Genomic DNA, 27,686 nt, shown 5'->3' on the forward strand with positions numbered 1-27,686 from the left:
GAGCTGTTTTCGAGGTAAATACAGGGTAAATACAGAGTCTGCTTGCTGAAAAACTGTCCCTGAACGCAACGCGCATCAGCGGTTTTGCATGAATTTACCTCTAAAGTTTGATGAGGGAAACCAAGAAATTCCCTTAGCCTCCATAGCATGAGCCTGCTGCTCCGCTCCGCCATTCTAAAAATAGTTTACACCGACAATTAAAGGTAACGAACCTACTGCTATGACTATAGGGATTATGGCAATGGGCTAATTTGCCAAAATGTTGAACTATCCCTTTAAATGCCACAGTCGCACAAAGCCTGACATCTTTCTTTGACACAAAGTCACTGAGTAGTACCAATATTATATCCATTCATCAGTCACTACCAAAATGAAGTAACACAAATAGGCTAAATACCTCTATAAATGAGAGTCGCACATGTGATGGTGCAACAGCCAGAAAAATGATGAGTGTGAAACTGCAGCTCTGTGTTCAAAGTGTTATGATGACCTGTGTGTTACTTAGTAGGTTTCGTGGTGATCAGACTTATTAGTACTGTACAGAGGAAAAACATTCCTTCAGTAGGGAGACCGTTGTCAAAGTAACTCCTGATGGTGGATTAGGATGACATGGGCAGTCAGCCCATAACATTAGGCTTAACAAAGGGGTTTGGGGGATTGGACTCTTAATCTCAAATAAAACAAGAAATGACTTTAGCCGTTTCTGTTGTGTGGATCCTTTATTCTGTTGTGGTTGATTGTGACAAACCCAGTGGAGCTGTCAGGTTCATTCAAATTTAAGAGGCTTAAGTGATTATCACAGTCAAACATACCTGAATTTAAAGTACAGATCTTTGTTTCATCGGTTTAACCGCTATAGCTTTATTTTGTAATACGATGTTTTCAAAGTAGATCAGCTTTAAAATTACTGTTGTCATAAAAAATGATTGACTCAGTCCTCAGACCCACTGAGAGTGTAACTGAGAATAAGAGCATTACATGTGGCATTTAGAGCTCGGAACCTCTTGAAAAGACACTCATTGTTTTTACTTTTGGTTTTCACCACATAAAAATTATATTTTCATTCAAAGATCATTCAAAGAACAGAGGTTCGTGGCAGCATAACTGGATGAATATAACAGAATATGATCTCTCAGTGAACAAAATCAGCCGCCCTTTGGGGACACATACAACGAATGATTGATAAATGATGATAATTGATAAATCGAGCGAAAATTAATAAATTAATATGGTAACCCTGTAATGTACAGGCTCCTAATTACGTGATAATGTCAAGAAATAGTCAAGAAATAACAAGTAATTGCATAGTAATGTCAAGAAATAGCATAGAAATGACGGTCAGTTTCAGAGTAATGCCATGTTTTTCATAAAGGCAAAAGATTACACATGCTTTTCATACTTTGACTTTTTTGGGAAAGGCCAGAACTTTTCTCCACCAAGTCCTTCCAATTGGCTGTTATTTTTGGGCTGTTTCTGGACATTATGATGTTATTTCTTGGCTAGTTCTTGACATTATCACGTAATTTGTGTCCTGTAAACTAAATGGTTACCTTTTTTGTTTTGATCTCTTAGTGGGTTTAGGTTTGTGTTTGTGTGTGTGTGTGTACAGTATGTGTCCATGTTTTTCTGTGTTCGTCATTCCCAGTTCAGACCTGTGGCAGCCCTCCCAGTGCTGCTGGTTGAGTGTTGATGGAGATGCCAGTGCAGGGGTCAGCCTTGTGACCTTTGCCAGTCACCAGACGACCTTCACTAGCATTTAAGCCATGTGTCAAATCAGATGACATGAAGGCTGAGCAGTCTGCTGGTCATGGCAAGGACACAGAGACACAGAGTGACTGACACGGTGACACCAGGGAATCACGGAGGAGGGAGGTGTCAGAAAGAGTGAAGTGGACCGTTTTCATGGAGGTCAATGGTCAGAGGTTGAGTAACGTGAGTTGACAAATGGGAATAAAACATCCTGGTCTCTGACAGTCAGCACACACGTCACTGCTGACATACCACTACTTCAACATGTCAAGAGCTAGAAGTCTCTGAGTCGTTGTTACGTCCAATCAACACCTGGCTTAACTTAACTTAAACTTAAAAGACCTTTATTGTCCTTACGGAAATTTGTGTTGCACAGCAGCTCAACAATCCCCACAATCCCACTCAACACATATCATGCTTAGACAAATCATACATTAAAAAGAAACATCATACGTATAAATAGAATTAAAAGTCAAGGTGTGTGCAAGAGTCCAGGGATCCCGTAATGTGTGAATGTGAATGTGTGTGCATGATTAACCTGATTCACCTGAATGTGCACTTCATTCAGGTGAAGCAATATACTATTGAATGTACATTCATAAAAAAAATTAAAAACACAAAAAACAAAACAAAAGGTGCAGTAAGGTCCACAAACAAACAATCACACCTGCACACACAAAAACAAAAAAAGACAGGACCTGCACGTCTTAACGTCTGTGTGTCTTAACCCCCCCAAAAAACACACACAAACACAAACACACGCGCACTCACACTCAAGTCCCAGATCCCTGCATGTCCACACACTCTCGTATTTGCTGATCATACAGTCTTGTATGTAACTGGCCCATCTCTTGATTCAGCATAGTTCTGTGCTCTGGGGCCTCATTTATAAACGTGGCATACGCACAAAACTGGGCCTGAAAGCATCCAGTCCTAACATGGTGTAAATAACTAGATATTTTCCTATGATACTGTGAACATATGATCAAGAGTAAATTCAATCTCACAGCCTGGAAAAAAACAAGCAATCGTTTGCACAATCATTACATTCTGTTTTCTTGTTTAATGCTGTTCATCACAAAAACCGACATAAAGAAAAGTGTCATGTTCGTTCAGTCCTCAGAATGTAACTGATTCACTAACTGATTCTGCTAATTATTCAGTTTTATCGATCAGTCTAATTACGGTAAGTGTATAAATGCAGAGGTGAGCCCGGTGCATAATGCACACACTGTGATTTATAAAGGGAAGTTTGCTTACAAGTGTGCATTTTATGAATCTGAATATTTTTTGGCGCATGCAAACTTTGGCTTTTGGGCGTACGTACACTTTTAGTAAGGCTCGTATGCACAGTTTTATAAATGAGGGCCCTAGGAAACATTAAAACTGGAGGATTTCATGAGCCCCTACACCCAATTACATGCTACTTCACTGGAACGCAGAGCGTGATGGCTGACTGGAGCTAACAGTGAGTCCACTGCTAGGTCAAAGTGATTTATGCTGTAGTTTACAACATGGCCAGCAGCTCCATTTTCCTTAGTGTCCAAATGGAGCCACAGTCTTTCGGTGACACTTTATTCCTCACAGTAATCTAATGAGCCTCCAGCATCAATACCTGCAGCTCACTGGCTCACACAACAGTCACTCAGACTTTATTACACATATGAATCATACAACGGGACCAGACTGCTTCTGTCAGTGCTACAGTGCATCGCACTGCATGCTTTGGATAATCAGAATACAGTACATGTACATGTTTTTTTTGTTTTGTTTTTTTCCCTGTACAGAATTGTGATTGTGACTGTTTGTCTTTATTTGTACAGTTTGTCTTGTACGGTTTGTGTGTTCTTTTTGTGTATGTGGGTGGTTTTCCAATGTCTACACTGTGTAGCCTTTAAGTCACCTCCTGGGGAACAAATAAACGTTCTTGGATTCAATTGAACATTATTAAGTTTGTCTGACAAATGTCGAGAGACTAGCTGGCATAAACTAATCAACTAATGAACGATGGCAAAAAAGAAAATGTTCAAAATCAAAAACACTGTGTTTGTGTGTCCTCTGACAAAAATACTACCAGCCTTGCTCTCCAGCAGATATACATTCTCATGGGCTTTGGTATCGATATATACTATGTATCATATATGCATATAACATGTACTGTATGTACTATATAGATCTTGGTAAAATGTATTTGACACAAATTGACTGTATGGTGGCATATACCACATTGCACATTAATTAAAGGAGTCATCACCTGGTTTTTTACATATCCAGTCCCCCTTGAATTGCTTTGAATCAATTCTTAAGACTTATTAGAAACATTTTTTTTAAAATCAAACATAGAGCTTGTTCTGACACTTTTTCATACGGGAACTTTCCCTCGTGAGAGTAAGCACGAGGTTTTGACTGGTCCAGATGTTCATTGTATTAATATGTAATGAGGCGCGCATTGATTGGACATTGGGGATCTAAACTCTTACTTTCTCGCATGAAAAAATATTAAACAAAATAAAAATTAACAATTGTTTCCTCCCGCAGCATGACGACATAGTTTGGCCGGTTAACGAGCACTGCAGACGGGTTGCTGAGGAGCCGCTGCTGCGGTGCTCGCTGCAGCTGGCTGCAGCGTCACTTCTTCCAACGCGGAGCAAACTTCTAAACAGCCGTCATTTGGATAAACTAACTGCACATTGGGGATCTAAACCCTTACTTTCTCGCATGAAAAAAATATTAAAACTTAATAAAGTAACAGCGCTACAGTGGGAAATAAAACAATAAGTAATGGCGGCGCGGCGGAAGTCGGGGTGGTGGAAGAGAGGTTTGTTTATGAAAGCAGGCTCCTGTGGTGATGTCACCACAGGAGCAGAGTCAAAATCTGGTAATTTTGCGGTGTGCAGCCTCATGAGCTACTCTGGCTTAAACAAAGAGCCCAAACGAAAAATCTCCAGATTTTCAGGCAAGTTTCCACTGAGGTCCAACACCTATATACATGTTTTAACAAGGAAAAATGCAATTTCCGGGTCATGACTCCTTTAAAAAGACTATTCAAAAGACAATTTCCTATCTCTATACTGTATATATACTGTATACTGTAAATGGAGAGAGAGAGATGATATGTGTCAAATATATAATAAGTGAAATTTGACATTTCACTGTGAAATTTATAAGAACACAAACAATTAAACTGACAGTTTTTGTGCTGTGTTGTATTTGCTGTTCATGTGTTGTCTTACTGTACAGTATGAATCTGTTTGTTATTTGCTTATTCGCGCATGTTTTTGTTGCAGCACTTTGAGCCATTTGGGGCCACTCTCCTTTCCTCCTCATGCCCATTTTACATGTCCACCAGAAGACATCACAGTCGACACCATGCAGCCACCGTGTGATCTGCAGTAGGAACTCTGTCACTGCAGGTGTAACACTATTGCTCTGTGCCAATACCCAGTCCCCAGTCTGGAGGTCTCAAACCTTGACTGGTTCCCACTTAGATAGCAGAGCTGGAACACACACATTGACACAGGGGATGAGTTAGTGTGTAAATTGATAGCACAGTGTTTATACAGAGTGGGGCTCTGTACACTGTCGCTAAATGATGGCTTATAATTACTTCACCTTTAACACCTCCCAGTGTCCCTGGAGCCAAGAGCCCAGCACACTCCCAACCTCTCTCACCCTGTTTGCCTCAGTGCTCGCTCTCTCTCTAATCCCCCTTCATGGATTCCACCTCGCTCGCTCGTTCGCTCTCTCTCTGTCTGTCTGCACTGTTTCCTCTCTCGTTCCCTGGGTGTGTGTGTGTTGTGCGCTCTCTCTCTGGGTGATGCTAAATGATGGAGGCAGGCGGAGTGTTCTCATCTGAGAGCGTAGAGCACCAACCTGCCCCGCACCACTCTCTCTCTCTGTCTCGCTCTCTTATAATTGGTTTGCTGCTTGGGGCTTGGGGGTGGGGGTAGGGGGGTGGAGGTGGGGGGGTTGGGGTATGTCACAGAGGCTGACAACAGAGCAGTGCCATGCAGACAGACAACCAGAAACAATTGTGCTGCCCTGGTAGTGCTGGCTTGATGAATGCCTCCATCACTTACTGAGTGTGTGGAGCAACAGGGAGACTGGACCCCTCCTCACATTAAAGCCCCAGTATGTAACTTATTTTGCTTTTTATTAGCAAAAATCAAATATTGCTTTCATAAATACGTATTTCACTGAAGTCGAATCACACCCGCATTCAAATGAAATCTTTCTCGTACCTTAGAATGAGTTGTTACAAGTCGTTACAAACTGGCCCGGATTAATGCAGGCTTGCCTAGGCTGCAGCATAGGGGCCCCGCGTGTGGAGGGGCCCCGGGATTGGTCAGATTATGTTGGTCACAGAGCCGCAATGTAAGAGAAAAAACAGCGGAGCCCGACAGCAGAGCGCAAGGTGGGAGAAAGAAAAAAGAGACCAACAACTAGCCTATAAACTGAGATCCATATGGGCCAAAACGGACTCAATCACCTGTCTCTGATGGCCACTGAGAGTGAGTTAAATCATGATTAGCCGAAGTTACACAATTATACGGGGGCGATCGTTCATTTGTAGAAGGATATTGTTGTTGTCGTTGTTGTAAAGAGCTGAGTTACATGCCGTTTTTTTTTTTTTTTTTCTCAATTGCCCATTCATTCGGCAGGGCGGGGAGGCAGAAACACGTCTGTGCACCTCAGTGTTATGATGTGAAGGAAAACTGTGTTTTTGCTCCTCATGTTCCCAGAGAACTTGTTCTACCTTTCTTGTAGCGCTGCTTCCGCTGCCGTCCTTTTTTTTCAGCTGCCGTCCTTACTCGCTCTAATGTTTAAATCCCACCGTCACATGTTGTTTTTGTTTTTTTTCGCTGAACAGTTGTACAGGCCTGCTGTCTCTAAACAATAGAGAAGACAAATATGCATTTTTTAAAAAAAATATTCGGCCTTGCTTTTCGCTCATTCCACTGAAGGCCGAATGTTGTTGTTGTTTTTTTTGCAATATTCGGCCGAATATATTCGATTACCGAATATTCGGTGCATCCCTAATTCCTACAGTTATTTGTTTGTGTCTAATAGAGTGCCAACCTGTGAGGCACTCTTAAGACAGTTGATGTTTAGTTTTATGTGTCGCCTAGACAAATCAGAGAATCACATAATTGAGGCTCTAGTAAGCCCATTGAAAAGCTGCTACCGATTCACTTCTAGGCTAAGGTGGCATTGGTGCAATAGCCTGTATATTTTATGAAATGCACACTCCTCTCGTATTTTATTTTTATTTTTGTACTATTTATATTGTATGATTTGTGATATGGACCTGTGTCTGAAATAAAGCTTATATATATTATACCTTTAATACGTGAAACAAATGAAAAGTCCATTTTCTATCATGCCGTTCTTTGACTGAAGCTCTGATGATGTTGTTTCCTCTTCTTCTTAGAGGCTGCACTAGTTACAACACAGTCCAGATAATATACAGACTGCCCGGTATGGAACTGGTCTGGTGGTTGAAGGGTTAAATGCTCTTATGTGATGTTGAAAAACAGCGAAAATCTGTAACATTGTCGTATAGTTGATAGGATTTCTGAATCTGTTGCAGGAGTACATTCACACATGACCTGCCCCACTGTCTGCACCGCACATTCAACACAGACCTTTCAACTTCCAAGTCTATTTAAGCTGCCAGAAATGCCCTGCTCTCCCTCTGCCCTGCCAATGCTGCAGCTGCTGCTCTGCTTTATTAAACCCCCCCTCCCCCACCAGCACCAGCACCAGCACCATCCCTGCAGCCACCTGCAGGCTCACACTCCAGTTTGCTACCATCACTTTAAAAAATCTCCTCTTTACAAGAGTACGCTGCAGAGAGTGATGAGGTCAGAGCTGACGCCAAACATTAACTACATGACTGTGCTGCATCCTGACAGACACACTCCCAGTCTGTCTCTCTGCCTCCAGACTCCGCATTCAACCTCCACCTGGTTGGCTGGGCCTCAGCACATCACTTTAGAAGCTGCTCCCACATCAGTGTTGATGACGTAGGCTACAGTGCGGTCCAAACATTTAGAGATTATTGTGTTTGGCTTGTGATGAAATGTTGTTTGCCGTGTTTTTCTCCTCTTTTATGAAGACAGAAAATTATAATCAATTTCAGGTAAAGATCAACAATGAAATGGATACATTTTATCTGCTGAACATTTTTGCCAGTGTAGTGAGGAAAGATTCAGGAGAACCCACTTTGCACACATGTACAATACATACAAGCCAGATCTGCACTGCTGCTGGACTGTTGCTAAACAAGACAGACACATTTTCCTGACCTGCAGACTGCACATGTGCTGTGCTGAAGTATTCAGACTACTTTCCTTCCCATCACCCACTTCACCAGAAATAATTAAAAGGATAGTTCACCCAAAATTTAAATTTCACTCACCCTCATGTGGACTAAGGGCTGGGAGAAGTTTCAGAGTCCTCCGTGGCTTCTCTGAGTTACAGGGGGTCTCGGCGTAGCAGTGCATGTCCATGTAACGATTGCAAATGGATACCAACTGTCTTCGTAACAAAAAGACACACCAAAAAACATCCAAATACCTCCACGCTGCTCGTATGTAATGACAGTCTTGTATTGAAGCCCCGAAAAAATGAATTAGTCTATATTTCAAGCTTGTTTTGTAGCGGAAGCTTCTCGAAGCTCCTCTTCCCGGTTCATCGAAATTTGACGAACCAGGAAGAAAAGCTTCCGCTACAAACAAGCTTGAAAAATAGACTTATTTAATTTTTTTCGGGACAATTTCGTACTTCAATACAAGACGGACATTACATACGGGCAGCATGGAGGTATTTGGATGTTTTTTGGTGTGTCCTTTTGTTACGAAGACAGTTGGTATCCATTTGCAGCTGTTATATGGACATGCACTGCTACGCCGAGACCCCCTGTAACTCAGAGAAGCCACGGAGGACTCTGAAACTTCTCCCAGCCCTTAGTCCACATGAGCCGGAGTAGATAATGAAATTTCAATTTTGGGTGAACTATCCCTTTAATTTGTCTCTGACATTAAAGCTATTCAGCTGTGTGTAGTGTGTCTTATTCAAAGGTAGATAACAACTGTTAATGTAAAGCAGAGTGATACAGGAGTGTTGATAACTCTGTGTCACACATGAAATATGATACACATTCTCTAACTCCCTCTAGTCCACTGACCTACAGGTGGTGCTAGTCAGCAATGAACCAGTAAAGGCAGTGAAGAAGTCCTGTTGGTAAAAGCGGAGGTAAAAAAAAAAATACAGCTCTTAAAAATTGGACCACACTGTGTTTAACAGGAGAGGAGAGTTTTTAGCACATTTATCAAACCTGAAGGATAAGGATAAGCTGTTTATGATGTTTCTCTTATCCATGTCCACGTCTAACAACGTTGTTATTATTCTGTAGCTAAAACGAATGTCAGGTGATAAGAAAGCAGTAAGCACCTCTTTCAATCAAACACACATTATCTTCTTATCTCTAATCATGACCAATATTGTAATATCCATTAGGACATATAGCTGGTCACACTGCTCTCTCTAATGCTCACACTGCTCTCTTTAATAAACACACAGGCGTACGGTGTGTTTATAATTGTAACCATGACAACTGAGGTCACCTGCTGCTATTTCAGTCACCTGCTGCTATTTCAGGAAACACACCTATGGATTGTATCAGAGGACTGCAGGTCAGAGGGCTGGTTGTGATATATGACACTTCATCCACCCACAGCTGTGCACTGACCAGGGTTGCATTGTGCCCATTGTTCTATGTGGGCGTCTGTCTGCCTTGTTCATACAAGTGTGCACCAAAATAAAATAAAAACTGTGCATATAATAATAGTGGTCCTATCCCTACCCAGGTCTGTGTGGCCTGATGTAGCGCCTTGGGGTTGGAGGAATCCTGTATCAGCATAGTCGAAACAACAACGAAGCATCGCTACAGTCTCCACTTTAATAAACTAATGTTTGATGGTGTATGAGTGGTTTTAGTAAAATGAGCAGAAGTGAAGTTCACTGATATAAAGTGAAGCGGAGAGAAGGCAGAGTGAGGTCCCAGTAGACTCTCTTCTCCTCCTCTTATCTCCCAGCAGTGAAGCTTCTGAGTCTGACAGAGAACAGCTCAGATCCCAGAGCTCAGTGATAAATCCAGACCAAGGGAGAAACAGAGAGAGAGAGTGAGAGGAAGGGAGAGGAATGGAGACGGAGCCAGACACAGAGTTGTGTTTCCATCCAAGTCTTTTTATATGAATCATAGTGCGTTGAATCGGAAAGGCCGAGTGGAAATGCCAAATTTTGATTTCATTTCCTAATACTGCCAAAAGGCATTTTTCACCCGACTCAGACAGGAACATTTTCTCTTGATAAAGAAATAATGAGATAAATAGAGACAGAGATGCATTAGTGGGATGAATAATGGCAAACTGACATTTGAAACAAATAATATATATGGACCCTCTGCGCATCTCCTCCTGCTACAAATAAATGGGACATAAAAAAATGTCTGCACCATGGTTTATGACGAGAAAACTTCCTATTTAAATGTCAGTATTGTCATAAGTCTTGTGTTTTGTTGATCCTTCCTGCCACACTTCCTTTTAATAAGGACGTTGTTGCTCTTATGTCTCCTGATTTCCTCCTTTGCTCGAGATAGAATCAGTATGACCACTTTAGGTCACATAAAACATAACAATGGGTCATAATTAGCTGCTGAACAGATGACCTACCAGGTTTTTTCTTTTGCTGGAGGACAGCTGTTACTTACTACAATGGAGCATGAAGGATTTTTCTAACAAGTGTATACGAGATGATATGTTATAAAAATGTTATAAAATTTTCTGTGATCTATAAAAGCCTGACACTGACATAACTTCAACATAAGTTGACATGGAATCATATTAAAGGGACAACAAGGAGTTTTGGAAAAGCGAAGCGTTTTCACACTACATTTATGAGCCTCCGTGCGCACCGTGAAATTCTTTGACCGGCGCAAGACAGACTCATGTTTTCATTCATCAAGAATTAAAGTCAGAGGTTCGAAGACGATCAGATACCATCGTAGTCCCGACCATAAACGGCGATTCGGCGGCGTTATTCTCCTGACTCGCCGCGAAACCGAAAGTAAAGAAACGCTGGTCGACTCGCCCAGCGTTTCCGCCACCACTAATAATAACAAAATAACGATAGAGACAAAACGATATATTTATCGAAAATGGGCCCATTAACAAGTGTGGGTAACGTAGATTCATCCACATTAATATGAGACTTTTTTATTGTCGCGGAATTTTTCGTTCTGCCAACGGAGAAACTCCTTGTTGTCCCTTTAAATAATCATTTGCCAACCATTTTACCTTGCTACTCTGATCCTCACTGCTACTATGTAAACAGACTGGAGTTCAGTCAGACAACTCTGGATTGAAATCATATTTAAGAGCATAAATATTTGCATAACTGAAGCGCAGGATTAATAATATTATCATGTCTGAAGCAAGTTTGGCGTCAGGCTCTGTTCATTTCATTCATTCCATGATAAATGATCGCTTGATATTGCAGGGAATGAATAGCAGACCACCTCAGGGGATCATAAAAACAGAGCCCACAGGTGGGTGCTGGAGAGGTGGGGGGACTGAGGAACTTTACAGGCAGCCAGAGCAGCAGTTAGCAGCAGCAACGACGACACAAGCAATAGCAGCAGCAGTGATAGCAGCAGTAGAGCATGAATGATCCACGTGAGCGGGGGGTTTAAATAGCCCACCCTACTCAGATGAGGGGAGCATGTGACTGATCAGCTGATCAGGATTGGCGCAGCTTGAGTTGTCTGCCTGAACTATCTCCACAGGCTTCGCATCATTTAAAAAAAGAGGGTGTGGTCCAGTTACGGGTATCACGTTGTTGAACTTCCCTGGGATGTTTGTTCCACTGCTGGAAAGGAAGCTGCGACAGATTGTCTCTCTTTACCCTTGTGATGTGAGTGCATGGGAGTGTAACCAGTGGGAATGCAGGTTGAGGCAAACAATAACATGAACAATAAAAAAGCCTATCTCTATAAAGCATTATAACCATACTTATAATGAGTTATAATGTAGTTATAACTATAGTTATAAACACTCATAAATGATCATAATGCTTTATAGCAATAATCATAACACACTACAAAGCATTTTATTGTGACTTATAAGGTCAGCCAGGTATTATATAATACGTTATAACTGTTAGTAACTTGCTGACAATGCCCACATGGATAATGCATTATAAATATAGTTATAATGTGTTAAAATTGGCTTATGAACGTGTATAACTATTATTATAAACACTCATTAATTAACATAAGGCTTTATAACAATAAGCATAACACATTATAGAGCATTTTATAATGGCTTATAAGGTCAAGTATTATAATAAAGTTATAATGCTGTATAATGTTTTATACTTATTGTTATAAAGCCTTATGATAATTAATGAGTGTTTATATTTATTTAGCGAATGCAAAGTCTTTCAGCCAAGCAGTTGCCTCCTGATTTGCTGTGTGGAGGGTGACCAATCCTCCTCTCAGTCGTTGGAGAGGGCAGGCTTAAATGATGTGTTCCATGGTCTGCTCCTCTCCACAAGAGCACAGTGGGCTAGGGCTGCTGCCCCATCTGTGAAGGCTGGCCAAGCACGGGCCATGTCCAGTCCTGAACCTGTTGAGGGTTGACCACTGTCTCCTTGGGAGGTCGGTGCCGGGGACCTGTTGAGTAGGGTCTAACACCAGGTGTTTATTAGGGACCTCCTTGGATGCCCATTCCTTTTTCCAGGCTGATTGGGTGGTGAAGTCAGCTGGTGGAGTGTTCTTCCAGACAGGACGTCTGGATGGGAGTCGAGCAGTGGGTGGGTTAAGGATGTCTTCATGGATTGGTAGGTGGGGGGAGTTTTCAACCTTTTGAAGCATCTTTTGAGTGGATGCTACTCGCCGGATGTGTGGGGGTTCAATGTTTGATAGAACGGGGAGCCAGGGGAGTGGTGTTGAGCGTATTGTTCCAGTAATGATTCACAAGGTTGTGTTAAGCTGGGTGTGAACGTGGTGTGTGTGGGACGACCTGGACCATACAGGAGCACAATATTCTGCTGCTGAATATGCAAGGGCCAGTGATGAGGTTCAGAGTGTGGAGGTTGAAGTGCCCCATTTTGCACCGGCAAGCTTGCTGAGCAGGTTGTTCCTGGACTTCACCTTGGCCGCCGTTCCTTTTAAGTGATCCTTGAAGGAAAGGGTCCTGAGTGTTTATAATGATAGTTGTACACGTTTATAAGCCAATTATAACACATTATAACTATATTTATAATGCATTATCCATGTGGGCATTGTCAGGGAGTTACCAACAATTATAACGTATTAAAATACCTGAATTTATAAGTCATGATAAAATGTTTTATAGTGTGTTATGATTATTGCTATAAAGCATGATGGTCATTTATGAGTGTTTATAACTATAGTTATACAGTGATATAACTGAATTATAACTCATTATAAGTATGGTTAGAATGCGCTATAGAGATAGGCGTCAAATTAAGTGTTATCTTAATAAATAAACATAAATGAACTAAGAATAACTGTGAGGTGTGGTTGTGACTATGATTAATGGTGTAGGTGCATGAGTGAGCTGTATGAAGGGGCCAAGACAAAGTAAGAACAAGATGGAATGAAAAACCAAGTTGAGGTGCTTCCACCTATTGATCTGGTCATAACTCTGGCCTCCAGACACCGGCTGCACAGTCACTAAAACAGAGCAATACTCTACATAGATCTCACAGAAGACGGCTCAGGGGACTATCTCACCAGCAAATCTACATGCGTTCTCTGGACTTGAATATATCATAAGGATTATGACCATGCCCCTCAGGGGGTTCTGTGGGGGGTACAGCGGGAATATGGGATACCAGGCTAATAAGCCATTTAGTTCTTGTATAAGTGAGAGCTGTGTCCATGATCTCAGACAGGGTGAAGTGGCTGAATTAAGGACTGGTTCCCAGTAGGAAAATACAGTAGGGCACTGCTCCTTTTAGTTTAGGGTGAGTTTCTGTCCTGTCCTGCGAAGGAGTGCATGGGGGTCTCATTCAGGTGCGGGGGTGAGATAGAGCAGAGGAATCGTGCAGAGTGAGAAATTACAAACCCCATCTGGCCTAGGAACGGCTCGAGAACCCCCAGCAGGAGCTAAAATGTGTTTCTGGAGAGAGGAGCACACCATGCTTAGCTCGCTGCCACTGTGAGCTGACCCTGGATAAGTGAAAGAAAATGGATGGATGGAGTTTGAAAACATCTGTCACTCTTTTTTTTCTCCCTGAATGGAGCCTCCAACAACCATGTTGTCTAGCATTGTCAAGGTACATTTGAAATATTAGATTAGAAACATACATTTGCTTTAGTTCTAAATCATTGCAGTGATAGAAAGATTGAGGGAAAGGCTGCACTAGAAGACATTTCTGAATGTGACATTACTCAACTTTGATTTGTGTTTTTTCTTCTCTAGTGCTGTTCACATTTTATCTTTTTTCTTATAACACTTGCACCTCAGTTTCCCTTCACTCCTCCTCTTTAAATTCATCATAATTTTAACAGGAAACCTCCATGTTCCTACCAGATTTTGGGCGGCCTCACATACTGTATCTCACTGAATCCACACTGGTTTTGTTCCCGTTACCGCATCCTCTCTCTCCTCTTCAATCCCCTTATCCCTCTCTCCCCCTCCAGGCCAGGCCAGTAATGAGTAGAAATGCAGTGAATGTTTGATGAGTGAGAGTTTTAATTTTTCAGCGCAGCATGGGTAATAGTTGTGTAATCACAAGGCGACTCATTGAAATATTGATCTGAAGGTCTGGGAGTGAGAGATAGAGGGAAATGAGCAGGAAAAAAGTCTGTCTGTGTACATTCTTCATGTACATATTCTGCTCTAAGTGGTGGTAATTTCACATACACATAGAAAGAGATATGATTTGCATTATTTCTTATCTATGAATTTGGCACAGCTCCTATAAGTTGTCGCTGGCAGCTGAGACTGTAGTACTTTGAATTTCTGACAGGTTTCTGACAGATCATTTCCCCGATTTCTTTCGAGTGTCTGTTAATAGGAAGTTTTGCTGCCAATGGTGGGCTGGGTTTCGCTATGTTAAGCTATAGGAAACTAAAACACTTCAGGTGAAGTTATGGTTCCTGCTGAAATCCACAGATCATTAAAGTGAAACCACTCATATCAATCTCCTACTCCTGACATTAGAGCTCCTCAAAAAGGATCAGCTGCTTCGTCTCAGTAGCAGCTAACCAAGCCAAGCATGTTTCCCACCTATGGCCTTCCATCTTTGTTTTCTCAGAGGCTCCATCACCTCCTTGGTGTCACAGTATGTCCCGGCCTATGTGGCCACTCCAGCCCTGGCATGCCTCCATGTATGCTGGCTCTGTGGCCAGTCCTAAAAAGGTAGAAAGGTCGCGCACATCCAGTTTAAAGGGACAGTTCACCCAAAATTGAAATGTCACTCATTATCTACTCACCCTCATGTCGACTAAGGGCTGGAAGAAGTTTCAGAGTCCTCCGTGGCTTCTCTGAGTTACAGGGGGTCTCGGCGTAGCAGTGCATGTCCATATAACGGTTGCAAATGGATACCAACTGTCTTCGTAACAAAAAGACACACCAAAAAACATCCAAATACCTCCATGCTGCTCGTATGTAATGTCCCTCTTGTATTGAAGCCCCGAAATGCGAAATTGTCCCGAAAAAAATTAAATAAGTCTATATTTCAAGCTTGTTTTGTAGCGGAAGTTTCTCGAAGCTCCTCTTCCCGGTTCGTCAAATTTGGATGAACTGGGAAGAGGACATACCCTGGTTCGTCCAAATTTGACGAACCGGGAAGAGGAAATATCGACTTATCTAATTTTTTTCGGGACAATTTCGCATTTTGGGGCTTCAATACAAGACGGACATTACATACGAGCAGCATGGAGGTATTTGGATGTTTTTTGGTATGTCTTTTTGTTACGAAGACAGTGGCCTCAAACATAAATGTAGACAGAAAAGAGAAAAGAGGAGACTGCACACTTCAGCTCCCTTATGTGCTGGTTTATTTAGCACATCCAACAACAAAAAAAGGACAGTGACGTTTCGAGCGTCACCTCCTTGGTGTCACAGTATGTCCCGGTGTATGTGGCCACTCCAGCCCTGGCATGCCTCCATGTATGCTGGCTCTGTGGCCAGTCCTGCAACTAAGGTGAGAGGACAACCCCCAAAGGCTGGAGATGTGGGCTCCAGTCTTCATTATCACTGTTGCAGCTGCTGTATTTGGACCTGGCTGCTGCAGTGATGACACAGGGTTAGCCAAGTGATCCTTAGGTTGGCAGGGTAAAAAGTAGCTTGATACCATAGCTCCACTCATAAGCCAATGGCCACTCTGGACAGAGGTCACAAGCTCCAGCTGAAAGAAAGTTGCAGCTAGGATTGGAAGCTGTCTCTCTAACTGCTTTGCCCTCCTGGCTGACCCTCACTCATCTTGCCATTTCCACCGTGGTCCCCGTTATAACCTCTGCTCCATCTCCACCATGTGGCTGCTACTGACGGAGCAACCTATCATCTCATGATGAGAAACAGTGGCTGGTGGGTTCTGTAGGAGGACATCATCCAGCATTCCTGAGGTCTTCTCAAGGTTGAGCCTGATTGCCTCCAAACAGCAATCAGCTCACCGTGGCAACAGGTCAAGCAAGGTAGTCCAGATATCCCTCTCTCTCTCAATCCACATCTTCCAGCTCTTCCCAGGCTCATCAGTTGGATAAGCCAGATTCTTCTCCTTGATAATCTCTCATCTGAACCTCTGATGTTTGGGATTCTTCCGTTTTAACTTTTGACTTAATGAATACTTTAATTGTTTCCAGGTCTCTGTAGAGCATCTGGCATTTGGAGTACTGAGGATTTAGACAGCAATATCATACCACTTTCCCACACGCAGGCTGACTGGAGAGTCTGGGAATGGATGTAAAACATTTTCAAATATGCTTGTGTTTTCCTCTCTTGTGATTATAGCATTTTCTAAATGATCAAGATAGAAAATAGAGTTGCACCCTAGACTGTTTTTTGGGGGGGATACCACCACCTAGGGTCACCAAAGCTGAGAAGCTGCCCTCTAGCTGGGTATCTACAGCTAGCATTGATAAAAAATGAATGGCATTTCAGCCATTCTTGCTGGATATCAGACATTTAACATGGATGATCAGGTTTAATCACCATCATGACTAATACATTCTTTTTGGTCACGATATTTACCTGCCAGTTTATTGGCTAATCTGTCCAGCACGTTAGTTGCATATTGATCCAGAGGGAATGAATTGTAACTGTAAAAAAACATCATCCAACCAAAATCTCTTCTTCACCAGATGAAAATCTAAATGAGTCTGGATTGCCATAAAATCCAATGAACACATTCCTGCCCTCCAGAGGACAAATCTTTTCCACTTTGGGACACTTCATGAGCTCGCCATTAGCATCACTCTCGGGTTAAAATGACAACTTCACACACAATACAGCTCATAAAAGGCATATTACAAGGAAAATTACTGGAACAAATCATAAACCCCTTAGATCATAAAGGCTCCAGGGCCTCTTCCAGTTTTCTCAGCATGTGAGTCTAAATATTGAAGCAATGTCGACACACGACTGATTGTTACGGGTTGGGCTTGTCTCTGAGTTGTGCACAGTTCAAGCAGGGTCATGTTTCTTGGTTTCATGTTTCAGGTTGCTTTTTTTAAAATAGTTTCTACACAGTTGTGGAGGAATCACAAATATTTGAGAGGAAAATGGAATGTGAGAAAGATAAAGAAAAAATAATAATATGTTTGTCTGTTGTTTTTTCTTCTTTCTTTCTCCGAGAAAATCATTACATGACCATTCAGAATTTGAATCTGGTCACTTCTGTGGGTGAATCTGACTTCCAGATGTGTAACTGCTATTCTAGGAAAAAATGTTACGCTAATGTTAAGCCTATTACTGGTATATGAAATGACTGAGATTTGACCAAATGCACATTTCAGTCCCAACAACCAGTTTGTCTGTGAGACTGTTAGCCAAGAGACTCTTTCTACATTTCTTCAGTCACAGCTTGAAGAGGGTATTCATAATAATGTTTTTCTTTCTTTCTTTCTTTTAAAAAAATAAAATAAAATAATGTTATACAACGAATTGTGTATGCACAACATTTAAGCACGCATTTTAAGCACGCCTCAAAGCCCTTTCCCTGTTTTCCCGCTATCCTCTCGCTCCACCCTTATTCTCATAATTCAACCAATCACAGTCTGCCATCCTCTTTCTCTTCCACCAATCAGTCATTAGCGTCAAATTTAAAAGTTCTCTCTCTCTCTCCTGTCATCCAGCCGTCATTTCAGCAAACTCTCAGCCCACCTCTACCCCTGCACCACCTCCGTCAAGATACAGACTGTCTTAATCTGGATCTTCAACCGAGAAGTTCCTTCATCAGGTGACTTCAAGCTTCCCTACCACCACCAGTGTCTAGGCCCGGGGGGATATAACTTCTTCAGATGCAAGCTTCTCATCCCCAGATCAGTTTACTCGGCTGGTCTACACCCCGTGGTCTAAGCGCCAAAGTTTATTTTGTTCACAATAAATGTAATTTCATCTTCATCTTCAAACCTGGCTCTCTTGTCGTAAATGGTCTATCCTGATTGAAATGGGTTCTGTAGGTGAACCACATAGGCTCCAGGAGAGGGACATTTGGAATAAGTAAATAATGCAAAAGCAAAAGTAGCAATGTTTATGGGTAATGAAGAATGATTCTGCTTCAGGAGAGCAGTGCTGACAGATCACTGTCACTGTACTGCTGGCATAACAGATTCCTTCACATCATTTCTCAGCAGCAGCAGCAGCAGCACAGAGACCAGTATCAAACCACACAGCCACATCTCCAAAAATGGAAGATGAAGAGAAGCTTCTGTTTTCCTCCAGCAGCAACTGAAGTCCAGCCAGTCTGTTGCACAGTGAGCTCAGAGAACTGGAGAGAAATATACTGTATGAAGTAGCGGTGTGCAAGTCACACAAATTAGTGCACCAACATCTACCATATCATAGCTAACATGACAAAAATGGGGAGTAAAAAATGAATTGTTTCTCAAATGTTCATGAGCACTTATCTGGTGAAAGAGCCCGGGGATGTAACAGCAAAAGAAAGGAGTTACGCAAAATAAAGCAAAACAACGTGCCCCCCAAAAACACACTACAAGGTACAAACTGCAGCAACAACCACGACAGAGCTTTCCCTTTTGAAGCAGGCTGTGGTAATGAGAGGAGACCGCAGTCAGAGAACTTTAAGCTGCTTCAGTCAGGCCGCAGGTACAAAGGCCAAATGCAGGATGTTACGTTCCTCTCCTGATGCTCCTGATGGGAAGATTAGTGGCTGGACCCGCTCCTCCTTTATAAGGGAAGCACAAGATGTCACTCTGACCACCTGTGATTTCTTCCCTGTTTCCTTTTGCTTCCTTTTGTTCTTTTTGAGGACGGGGGCCTGGTGGTCCAGTTCACGTAGCTTTTGTTTATTTAGTTTCTCTGTCATGCATTTTAAAGTGGAAGTCCTGGCTCCTACAGCCGACTGCTTGTCTTGTTCATGGGCCCCCTCGTCTTTTGCTCTTTTAGGTCAGTCCTCCTGATTCTCATTTTGGTTATACACTGCAAAAACTCAAGATCTTTCCAAGAATATTTGTCATATTTCATGTCAAAATGTCTCATTTCTAGTCAAAACTAATCTCTGTCCACTTAAAATAAGACAAATAATCATTTAAAAATGTATTTGTTTTTAGATAATTTCACTTGTTTCAAACAAATTTTCACTTGAAATAAGTAGAAAAATCTGCCAGTGAAAGCAAGTGTGTTGTGCTTGTAATAAGAAAGAAAAACTTGCCCCACTATCAGATTCATGATATTAATGAGATTTGTTTTGTTTTGTTTTGAGAAATAAGACAAATATTCTTGTTAAGATTTTGCGTTTTTGCAGTGTACCAAATCTTGATGACTTATATATTGTTGGTCATACTATAGGTTGAGTCATTTGTTTGGTTTTGTGGACAAATACATTTTAAAAAATGTTACTGCTGCCATTAGGGATGTCACAATTACTTGTTTTCACAATTAATCGCGGTATTAAACGCCACAATTAATTGATCGCAAAGATTCCTAAATACCGTCACTTTCCAAAAACAGATTATGTATGAACCGTGTCAGCAGATGTGGCGCCAAAGTAAAGGTAAATGCACAGATACTGGTCCATTTACCTAACGTAACATTGAATTGGTAGGAATTTAAATGCTAGAGTGTCATTTGTAATTAAAAAAAAAAGATTAAAATTAACTTAAACATTTGGTATCGATGACAATTAATGACTTGAATATTTCAAACATTTCCCCTGGCGGGTTAATAATTGGTCATATTTTAATAGATATTTAAAATATTTTATAATTAGTAATGTATATTTGAACTATATTTGATTTTACACATTAATAGTGTTGTGAAATTAATTAATGCATAATACTAATCGTGATAATCGTAATACCATGATTATTTCTCTGACAATAATCGTACCAAAAGATATCTATAATCGTGACATCCCTAGCTGCCATCTTTAAATAACTCTCACTATTGCTTGTACTGTCTTATGTATCTTAATGTGCTTATTTTTTGTGCTTGTTGTGCTTGATTATGATTACTTTGACCGACACACTAAGGCAGCCATACACATAATTAACTTGTCATTACACTAATCTTGTGCTAACTGATAAATAATGTATTGATTATATTGAGTAAGTATGCTGTAATTGCAGGTCAAATACCCCCGTTTACTATGTAAACTGTTCAGTGGTGCAAATGCATGCAGGCTTGTCCCATTTCCTATATTTATGGAACAAAAATGTGTAATTTGTTTTGAAGCAGGCATAATTCCCAGAGGTTTCCATTCCAGATCCAAACCATGAAGCTTTCTGTCAGTTCAGTATTTTCTGCCTTTCATTTGCACCAGTTACAGTATTAGCCAGAGGCCTGTATCAAAAGCACTGAAGCCCCGTGGGATTTCTACAAGGATCTGGTATGCGCCAGAAAGCCAGTGAGAACACAGTGATTCCTCACTCTCTCTCTCTCTCTGAACTCCACTAATGTTCTCATGAGCCAGTCATGAGGAAAGATGATAACTCTTTATTCTAATTGTAATGAGCCAGTTCCTTTTCCCATAGGCTTTCACTACGGAGAACATTAACCAATGAGCACTCTGACTGGGGAGATACTGTGTGTGTATGTGCGTGTGTGTGTGCATGCTTGCGCGTACATGTGTGTGGTGAATAAAAGCTCTACATTGTCTGAATGTAACAAAGCAATATTTAAAACTATATTAGAGAGGGAAATAAGGTAACAGTGTAATTATGTATATGTTTGATGGTCCCATTTAAATGGTAATGAACAGTGAGCATGGAGAGTCTTCCTTCAGGGAACATGTCCGGGGTAAATACTTTCATTCATCCGCTGTGACTCATGGAAGGAAGAAGCCTACTGTCTTGTGCCTCCTCTTTTCTATTTGCTTTTGTCTATTTGCCTCTTTCATTACTATTTCTCTTCAACAGAAACACAATCACCAAGGCAGCAAAACCTTTTTTGAAACCACCTGCAAGTGCTGGTGAGTTTTGCTCCTGTGGATTTTATTGCACAAAAAGATGTTGCTTTAAAAAAAAAAATCATTATAATAATAATAATAATAATAATATAATAATCATCATCAGATTTTATGCATGGACTGAATAATGTCCCTAGATTCTATGAACCAGATTTAGTATGAATCATTTTGAGTCATTTTTCATCAAATGGGTGTCAATGGCTGTCAAACTATAAAACATGTAATTTCCTGCTGCAAGTAGGCACAGGAACTGAAAATTGAATTGAAATTTGAATGGGGTTGATCGAGGAGTGTGAAGTTTGGGGCTGATGGAACAATCTCTATTTAAATCACAGTTCTCATGATACTGTGCATCAGCAGCATCTACAAGTATCCAACTGGTTCCAAATGTGATTATTGCCCTGACATGTAAAACTTCCTGTTTGGACTGCAACATGTTGAAATTTGTTCCCTTATGACTTGTTAGGTTTTTTTTTTTGTTATCCAAATTTTTAATAACTTCTTATCATAGATTCTTTCTGAGGTAAAGTTTAATGAGCTAATAGGTTTTTTTAAAACAGCTGCATTGATCTGTTAGCAGCTGTACTGACTTCTCCAGATGAAAACTGTCTTCTTCATACAAATTTCCTTTTCTCAATAAAAAATCCTAATTAGTGGCAGAACAGTGACCACACGGCCATTGATTCAATCTAAGAAGACACTTAAACCCTCAGAGCCTCCTCTGCCAGACCACTCAGACTCCATTGTCACAGCACAAAGCTGTTTTATTGATGGAGTTTGATTGTTAGTGTCATGTGGCTGCAGCATGGATTCACTTCCAACAGGGGCCACATAGTGAATGAACCGGATATCCGTTGAGATTCAGATGTTTGGAACCGAAACCTGATCAGCTTCAACTCCTAAACCTTTATGACAACTGATGTGGGGCTGCCAGTTATCATCATGTTCAAACAGATCAATGCTTTACATCTAGTTATTGAAATGAGCTTTGAAAAGTTCTGACATGAAGCTCAAAGGGTTCTGTTCCTTGCTCCACAGACCTCTGAAACAGCCGAGATACGCTTTGTGATATGAAAGCCAGTCAAGTGTACACTATGTGACTGTTGGCCACAGGTGAACAACAGCAAAACAAGTAACTGATGCATTTTTATCACTTTATTGTGTTATGTTCAGTCAGCCAGCATCTAATGAATATGAAAAAGACTGGCCCAAGGTCAAACTTGACCTAAATCCTACACCACAACTCATCGAAGCACCGAAGTACTGCAGATGGGTGGTTCATTGTCATGTAGTGTATAAGAGAAACGCTGTCCAAGCTTCAAAGAGACAGAGGGACGGACAGACAGATAGACATCTCCCCATCCTCTCTGGACATTAAGGACTGCTGGATCTAAAAGCAGATTTCAGATTAAGTTGACAATTTTCCTCCTGAGAAGAAAACAGAGACGTCATTTTCTCCTGCAGCAGAAGAGCAGAAGAGTATGAAGAGCAGAATTTATGGAGACTTAATGAAATCATCAGCCTTTAGCTGGGCTCCATCTTCTTTAAAAAGCATCAGTTCTCCATATCAGCACACTTCATCTGTGTGTGTGCCGCAAGTCAAATGTCATTGTGAGTGTGTCTGAGAGTGCACACACACCCTACAGGCAGTAATGTGGGTTGGCTGTGAGCTGTGAGGCCACTGAATGAACAGATGGAGGTAATCAACAGATGGTTGATATTGTGCTTTCTGTGAGTGTGTGTGTGTGTGTGTGTGTGTGTGTGTGTGTGTGTGTGTGTGTGTGTGTGTGTGTGTGTGTGTGTGTGTTTGTGTGTGTGTGTGCAACAACATATATAACATCTATGTTAAACTAGCACAATGACCTGTGACTAATTAAATACTGGGTATACTGGTCTCTTACTGGTGTTGGATATATTTGCACAGAACCACTGAGGCAGGTTTATACTGTATCTGGCCTACATACTGTGTATATAGTCTGTGTATTTTAAGGTTGATATCCTTGAAACTGAAATAAAAATTCAAAAACGGCTTTATAAAAACAAAAAATGACCAAATGGAACTATTGCGGTTGTTTACAAAACTAGAATAAACTAAATTATACAGCAGTTGTTCACTTCAACTCTTCATTTAAATGCTGTGTTCCCTTTTTTTAATTCAAGTTCTAGGGTTGAATACCATCTGTTAATGTCTTAAGTGAAATATGAAATATTTGGTAAACCTACCTGATAAAAATACTAAACAAAACAGGATGGTACACAGAACAGAAATGTGTCAGATGTTACAGATCTTCAAACAGACTGAGAGATTTACTGGGTTCCTACCTTTCATGCCAAACTTCGAGCGTCGTCCGTACTTGTTGATGAGAAGGAAGAGAACCACCAGCATCACACAGGCGAACCCTGCCAGGCACACGGCTATGGAGACCTGAAATCATGGAGAAGCATCACAGTTACACAGCGTCTGTGTTTATATAACAACAAGTAAATGACAAACACCTTCAGGAATAAAAATGCAGGGACCTCAGCAGGTTTAAGTGTTGGTGTTGGTAGCTGGTTTGGACTCCTGTGGTCAAGAATGAGATATTTCTGCAGCGATGCACTACAGATTTTCTGCTGCTGTGAATAACTGTAAATAGTCCTTAGAAGAAACATCATCTCGTGTTTCCTTTGTGTTTATTCTTGTGACAAATAGTGCACAGCAGATGAGTACGCTTTAGGATAGGCTCAGGTCAAATTTTCAGTTTGAATATGAAATATTCATTCATGATGAATGAAAGGGAATTTACTGCACAGTGTGCACAGGTATGCATATTTACTGTGGTCGAATTCACTGTTGAAAAGGCTTTTGAACATGAGGGTTGTTGTAACCTTTGAGGACCGACTGTCAAGTCAAGTCAAGTCAGCATTTATGTCCAGAGTGATCTTACTGTATAGCATCTGCTGAGTTTGTTGAAATAATTATAAGGGCCTGGGTGGTGTCTGTGGAGTTTTTGCCATGAAAAAGGAGAGCGCTTTAATTCAAATGTCCAGTGTATTGTTAATGGAGAATTCCGGTCATTTTTGACCCCTAAATCGTTGTCCTGATGGTCACCCAGTGTTGGGGGGAGAAAAAAATGTGACTAAAATTGATGCAGGCAAACCAGAGTTACACCATGGCTAGACGGCGCTAGGGATAGCCACAACGTTAACCTATGGGGGCAATTCTTTCAAGCACAACAAACACTCAAAAAACAATCAAATACCTATGGTACATGACTGGAATCCTTATGATACACCACTGAACTCATATAGTGTACAGTATAAACAGTTTAAACATTGTAATGTAATGTAGTCACTCACCTCAGACAGCCAAACTCTGAAATGTCTTGGAAAGACATTACTATCCATATTTTTCCTTGTTGTGATGATTTCTGTACAAAAATAAACAGTGGAGCAGTGCAGTGGTAATGTCCAAAATATCTCTGACTGTTTATTTTTGTAAAGAAATCGGAAAAAGTGTTTGTTTCTGTGGCGGGGAGAGCAGGCGCTCTGTGATCGGATAGTAATGTCTTTCCAGGATGTTTCAGAGTTCTGTTGTCTGAGGTGAGTGATTACATGCAAAAACACAAAGTTTATACTGTTTATACTAGAGATGCGCAGATAGGCAATTATTTCATCCGCAACCGCATCACAAAAGTCGTCATCCACGTTTTTTCAAAACCACATCCGCCCGCCATCCACCCGTTGTTGTATATCTAATATGGACGTTACTATGTATATATTTTTCCTAATTGGTTCAACCGCCACCCACCCAAATCTAACTAAAATATATTTTTTCGTCATGTCATCCGCCCGATTTGCCCGCAAACCGCGCATCTCTAGTTTATACTGTACACTATATGAGTTCAGTGGTGTGTCATAAGGATTCCAGTCATGTACCATAGATATTTGATTGTTTTTTGAGTCAGTTTGTTGTGGTTGAAAGAATTGCCCCATAGGTTAGCGTTGTTGCTATCCCTAGCTCCGTCTAGCCATGGTGTAACTCTGGTTTGCCTGCACCAATTTTAGTCGCGTTTTTTGCTCCCCCCAACACTGGGTGACCATCAGGACAACGATTTAGGGGTCAAAAATGACATACCTGCCAGCTGTTGTCTTAGTGCTACCTACTAACAACAGGAAATGATGAAGTCTTGGCATGTTGACCACATTCGTGTTGTGTAAAAGAAGTAGGGACACCTTGTTAAATCTGATGGTGACAGGAGGATCTATCTGCATGTAGCGGCAGGGCTGTTCACTGCTGCTCTCTGACAGTAAGGTTTAGTTTTCACCTGTCTGTGTCTCTGTGTTTGTGCTTTTCAGCAGGATTACACAAAAACTATCGAATCAATTTGAAAACAACTTGGAGAAGGGATGGATCATGGGCTAGTATGTGAACGTGGAGTCTGAACAATGTCTCTGTCGGCCCTTCAGACAAAGCCTGGACTAAGGAAGACATGAAAGACAAAAGAACACACACACACACACACACACACACACACACACACACACACACACTAACCCAGCCTCAGCCTTGACGGTTATCTGTTCCCAGTCAATTACAGAAAAAAAGATGGACTCAATTACATTTCTAACCAGCTTTCAGGCTCAGTAACCACCAGGGTGTTTCAGATAGAGGAAAATGGCTGAGAGTGAACGGAGGAGAAGAAAAGGCTGGATTAAAACCCTCTGTTTCCACTAAACTTTTCTTCTTTTCTTTTGTTACATTTTTCTTTCTCCCTTTGCACATCACTGGTACTTTAATATATCGCTCATTAGGTTGATGGATTCTCTCAGAGTTTACACACAGGGACACTTTTATCAACTAAATTCTTTCTTCCGAACTAAAACTTTCAACAGTTCAACGTTGGAATTCAAAAGAAGTATCCATTACAACTGTAATAAAATTTTATAATAATAAAACTAAATATATATGTCCTTCTTATCTGTAATTGTAATAGTAAATATTACAGTATATTTTATATATTCATAGGAAGAATATGATAATATGACATCAGACTCCCTGAAGGTGGCATATTTTAATGTCTCACTCAAAGGGTAGAGGTGAGCTCAGGCTCCTTCAATATTACATCATGATTACCACCTTTGAATTTTCTAAATCTCCAAGCCAACCTAACAGTATGTGGGCAGCTCATACCGTCTCGAACAAAGCACCATTTCACATTCGAAATTAGAGTAAAATCATTTTGCCCCATAGAATATAAGGTCACTGCTCAATGAGACACTCACAGCGCACAGACAGAAAGAGCAAAGGAGGGTTACTCAGATCATCAAGGCAGAGTGAGAAAAAAGCACTTCCCAGAATAATCACCACAGTGACTGTATGATTGAATTTGGCTCAAACTATTGGATCAACATCTCGATCAAAACATTGCTCAAAAACGGCTTTCATAGTTCTATAGGGATGTAATAAGGGAAATCTAAAATGTATAAAATGAAGTCATAACATTACAGGTACAGTATCATATAATGGGAATAAAGTTGTAATTTTAGGTTAGGTGTTTTAGGGAAGAAAGATGAGAAGCTTCAAAATGAGCCTCCTGTGAATTTCTGCATCAGTATAGGTTTCACAAATAAGGAGATGCACCATCTTTTGGCTCATCATTATCATCATCATCATCACCATCAAGATTACAGTGTATGAAGAACCTGAGCACAGGCTGCACTGACTGTCCTTTCACCTGAAATCAATAATGTTTAAATCATTGTTAAATCCCTTTTTCCCAATAAAACCCTAATACCCCAGCTTTAGAGTATGATGTTTGTTTCCCTACCTTTGTGTGCTGGAAAATGGAAGAAACGGGAGACAAACACTGAAGGTGTTTAATATTCCAGTCACTCACCACAAAAGTGTCCTCAGGTTTCTGAGTCTCTGCAGTCGGAGTAACTGGAAGAAAAACACAAGGAGATACAGGGCGGATTTTAAAATCACAGTTTACTGCCCTGCTGCGTCTGCAGGGAAACGGCTCAGACATCACAGAAAAGAAAACACACAACTGACATCAGTAATACACCACAGAGATGCAGACACAAGGTCAAACACACAAACAATGGAGTTCAAAGTCATGAAATAATAGTGATAATAATAATGTGATGTGCTATGATAATGTGAACACAAGCTAGAGCTAAGTTTGTGTGAACTTTCAACATGGCATCATGATGAAGAGATAACTCCTTTTTCACAATCCTGAGTATCCAGATCATCATCATATGATAAA

General features: G+C 41.0%; 1 protein-coding gene across 1 annotated transcript in view; it reads right to left on the reverse strand.

Annotated features, from left to right (window-relative positions):
- LOC146985344 (NT-3 growth factor receptor-like) overlaps positions 1-27,686 on the reverse strand; it is a 177,749-nt gene that overhangs the window by 38,159 nt on the left and 111,904 nt on the right. The window contains exons 11-12 of the mRNA XM_085778264.1: positions 27,312-27,355; positions 23,755-23,857 (exon numbers count right to left, since the gene is read on the reverse strand). Of these exons, the coding sequence (XP_085634390.1) occupies positions 23,755-23,857; positions 27,312-27,355 (147 nt within the window). The remainder of the gene's footprint in view (positions 1-23,754; positions 23,858-27,311; positions 27,356-27,686) is intronic.

The sequence above is a fragment of the Trachurus japonicus genome, chromosome 6 (assembly GCF_045865225.1).
Source record: "Trachurus japonicus isolate A0001 chromosome 6, Traja_1.0".
Lineage (NCBI taxonomy): Eukaryota > Metazoa > Chordata > Actinopteri > Carangiformes > Carangidae > Trachurus > Trachurus japonicus.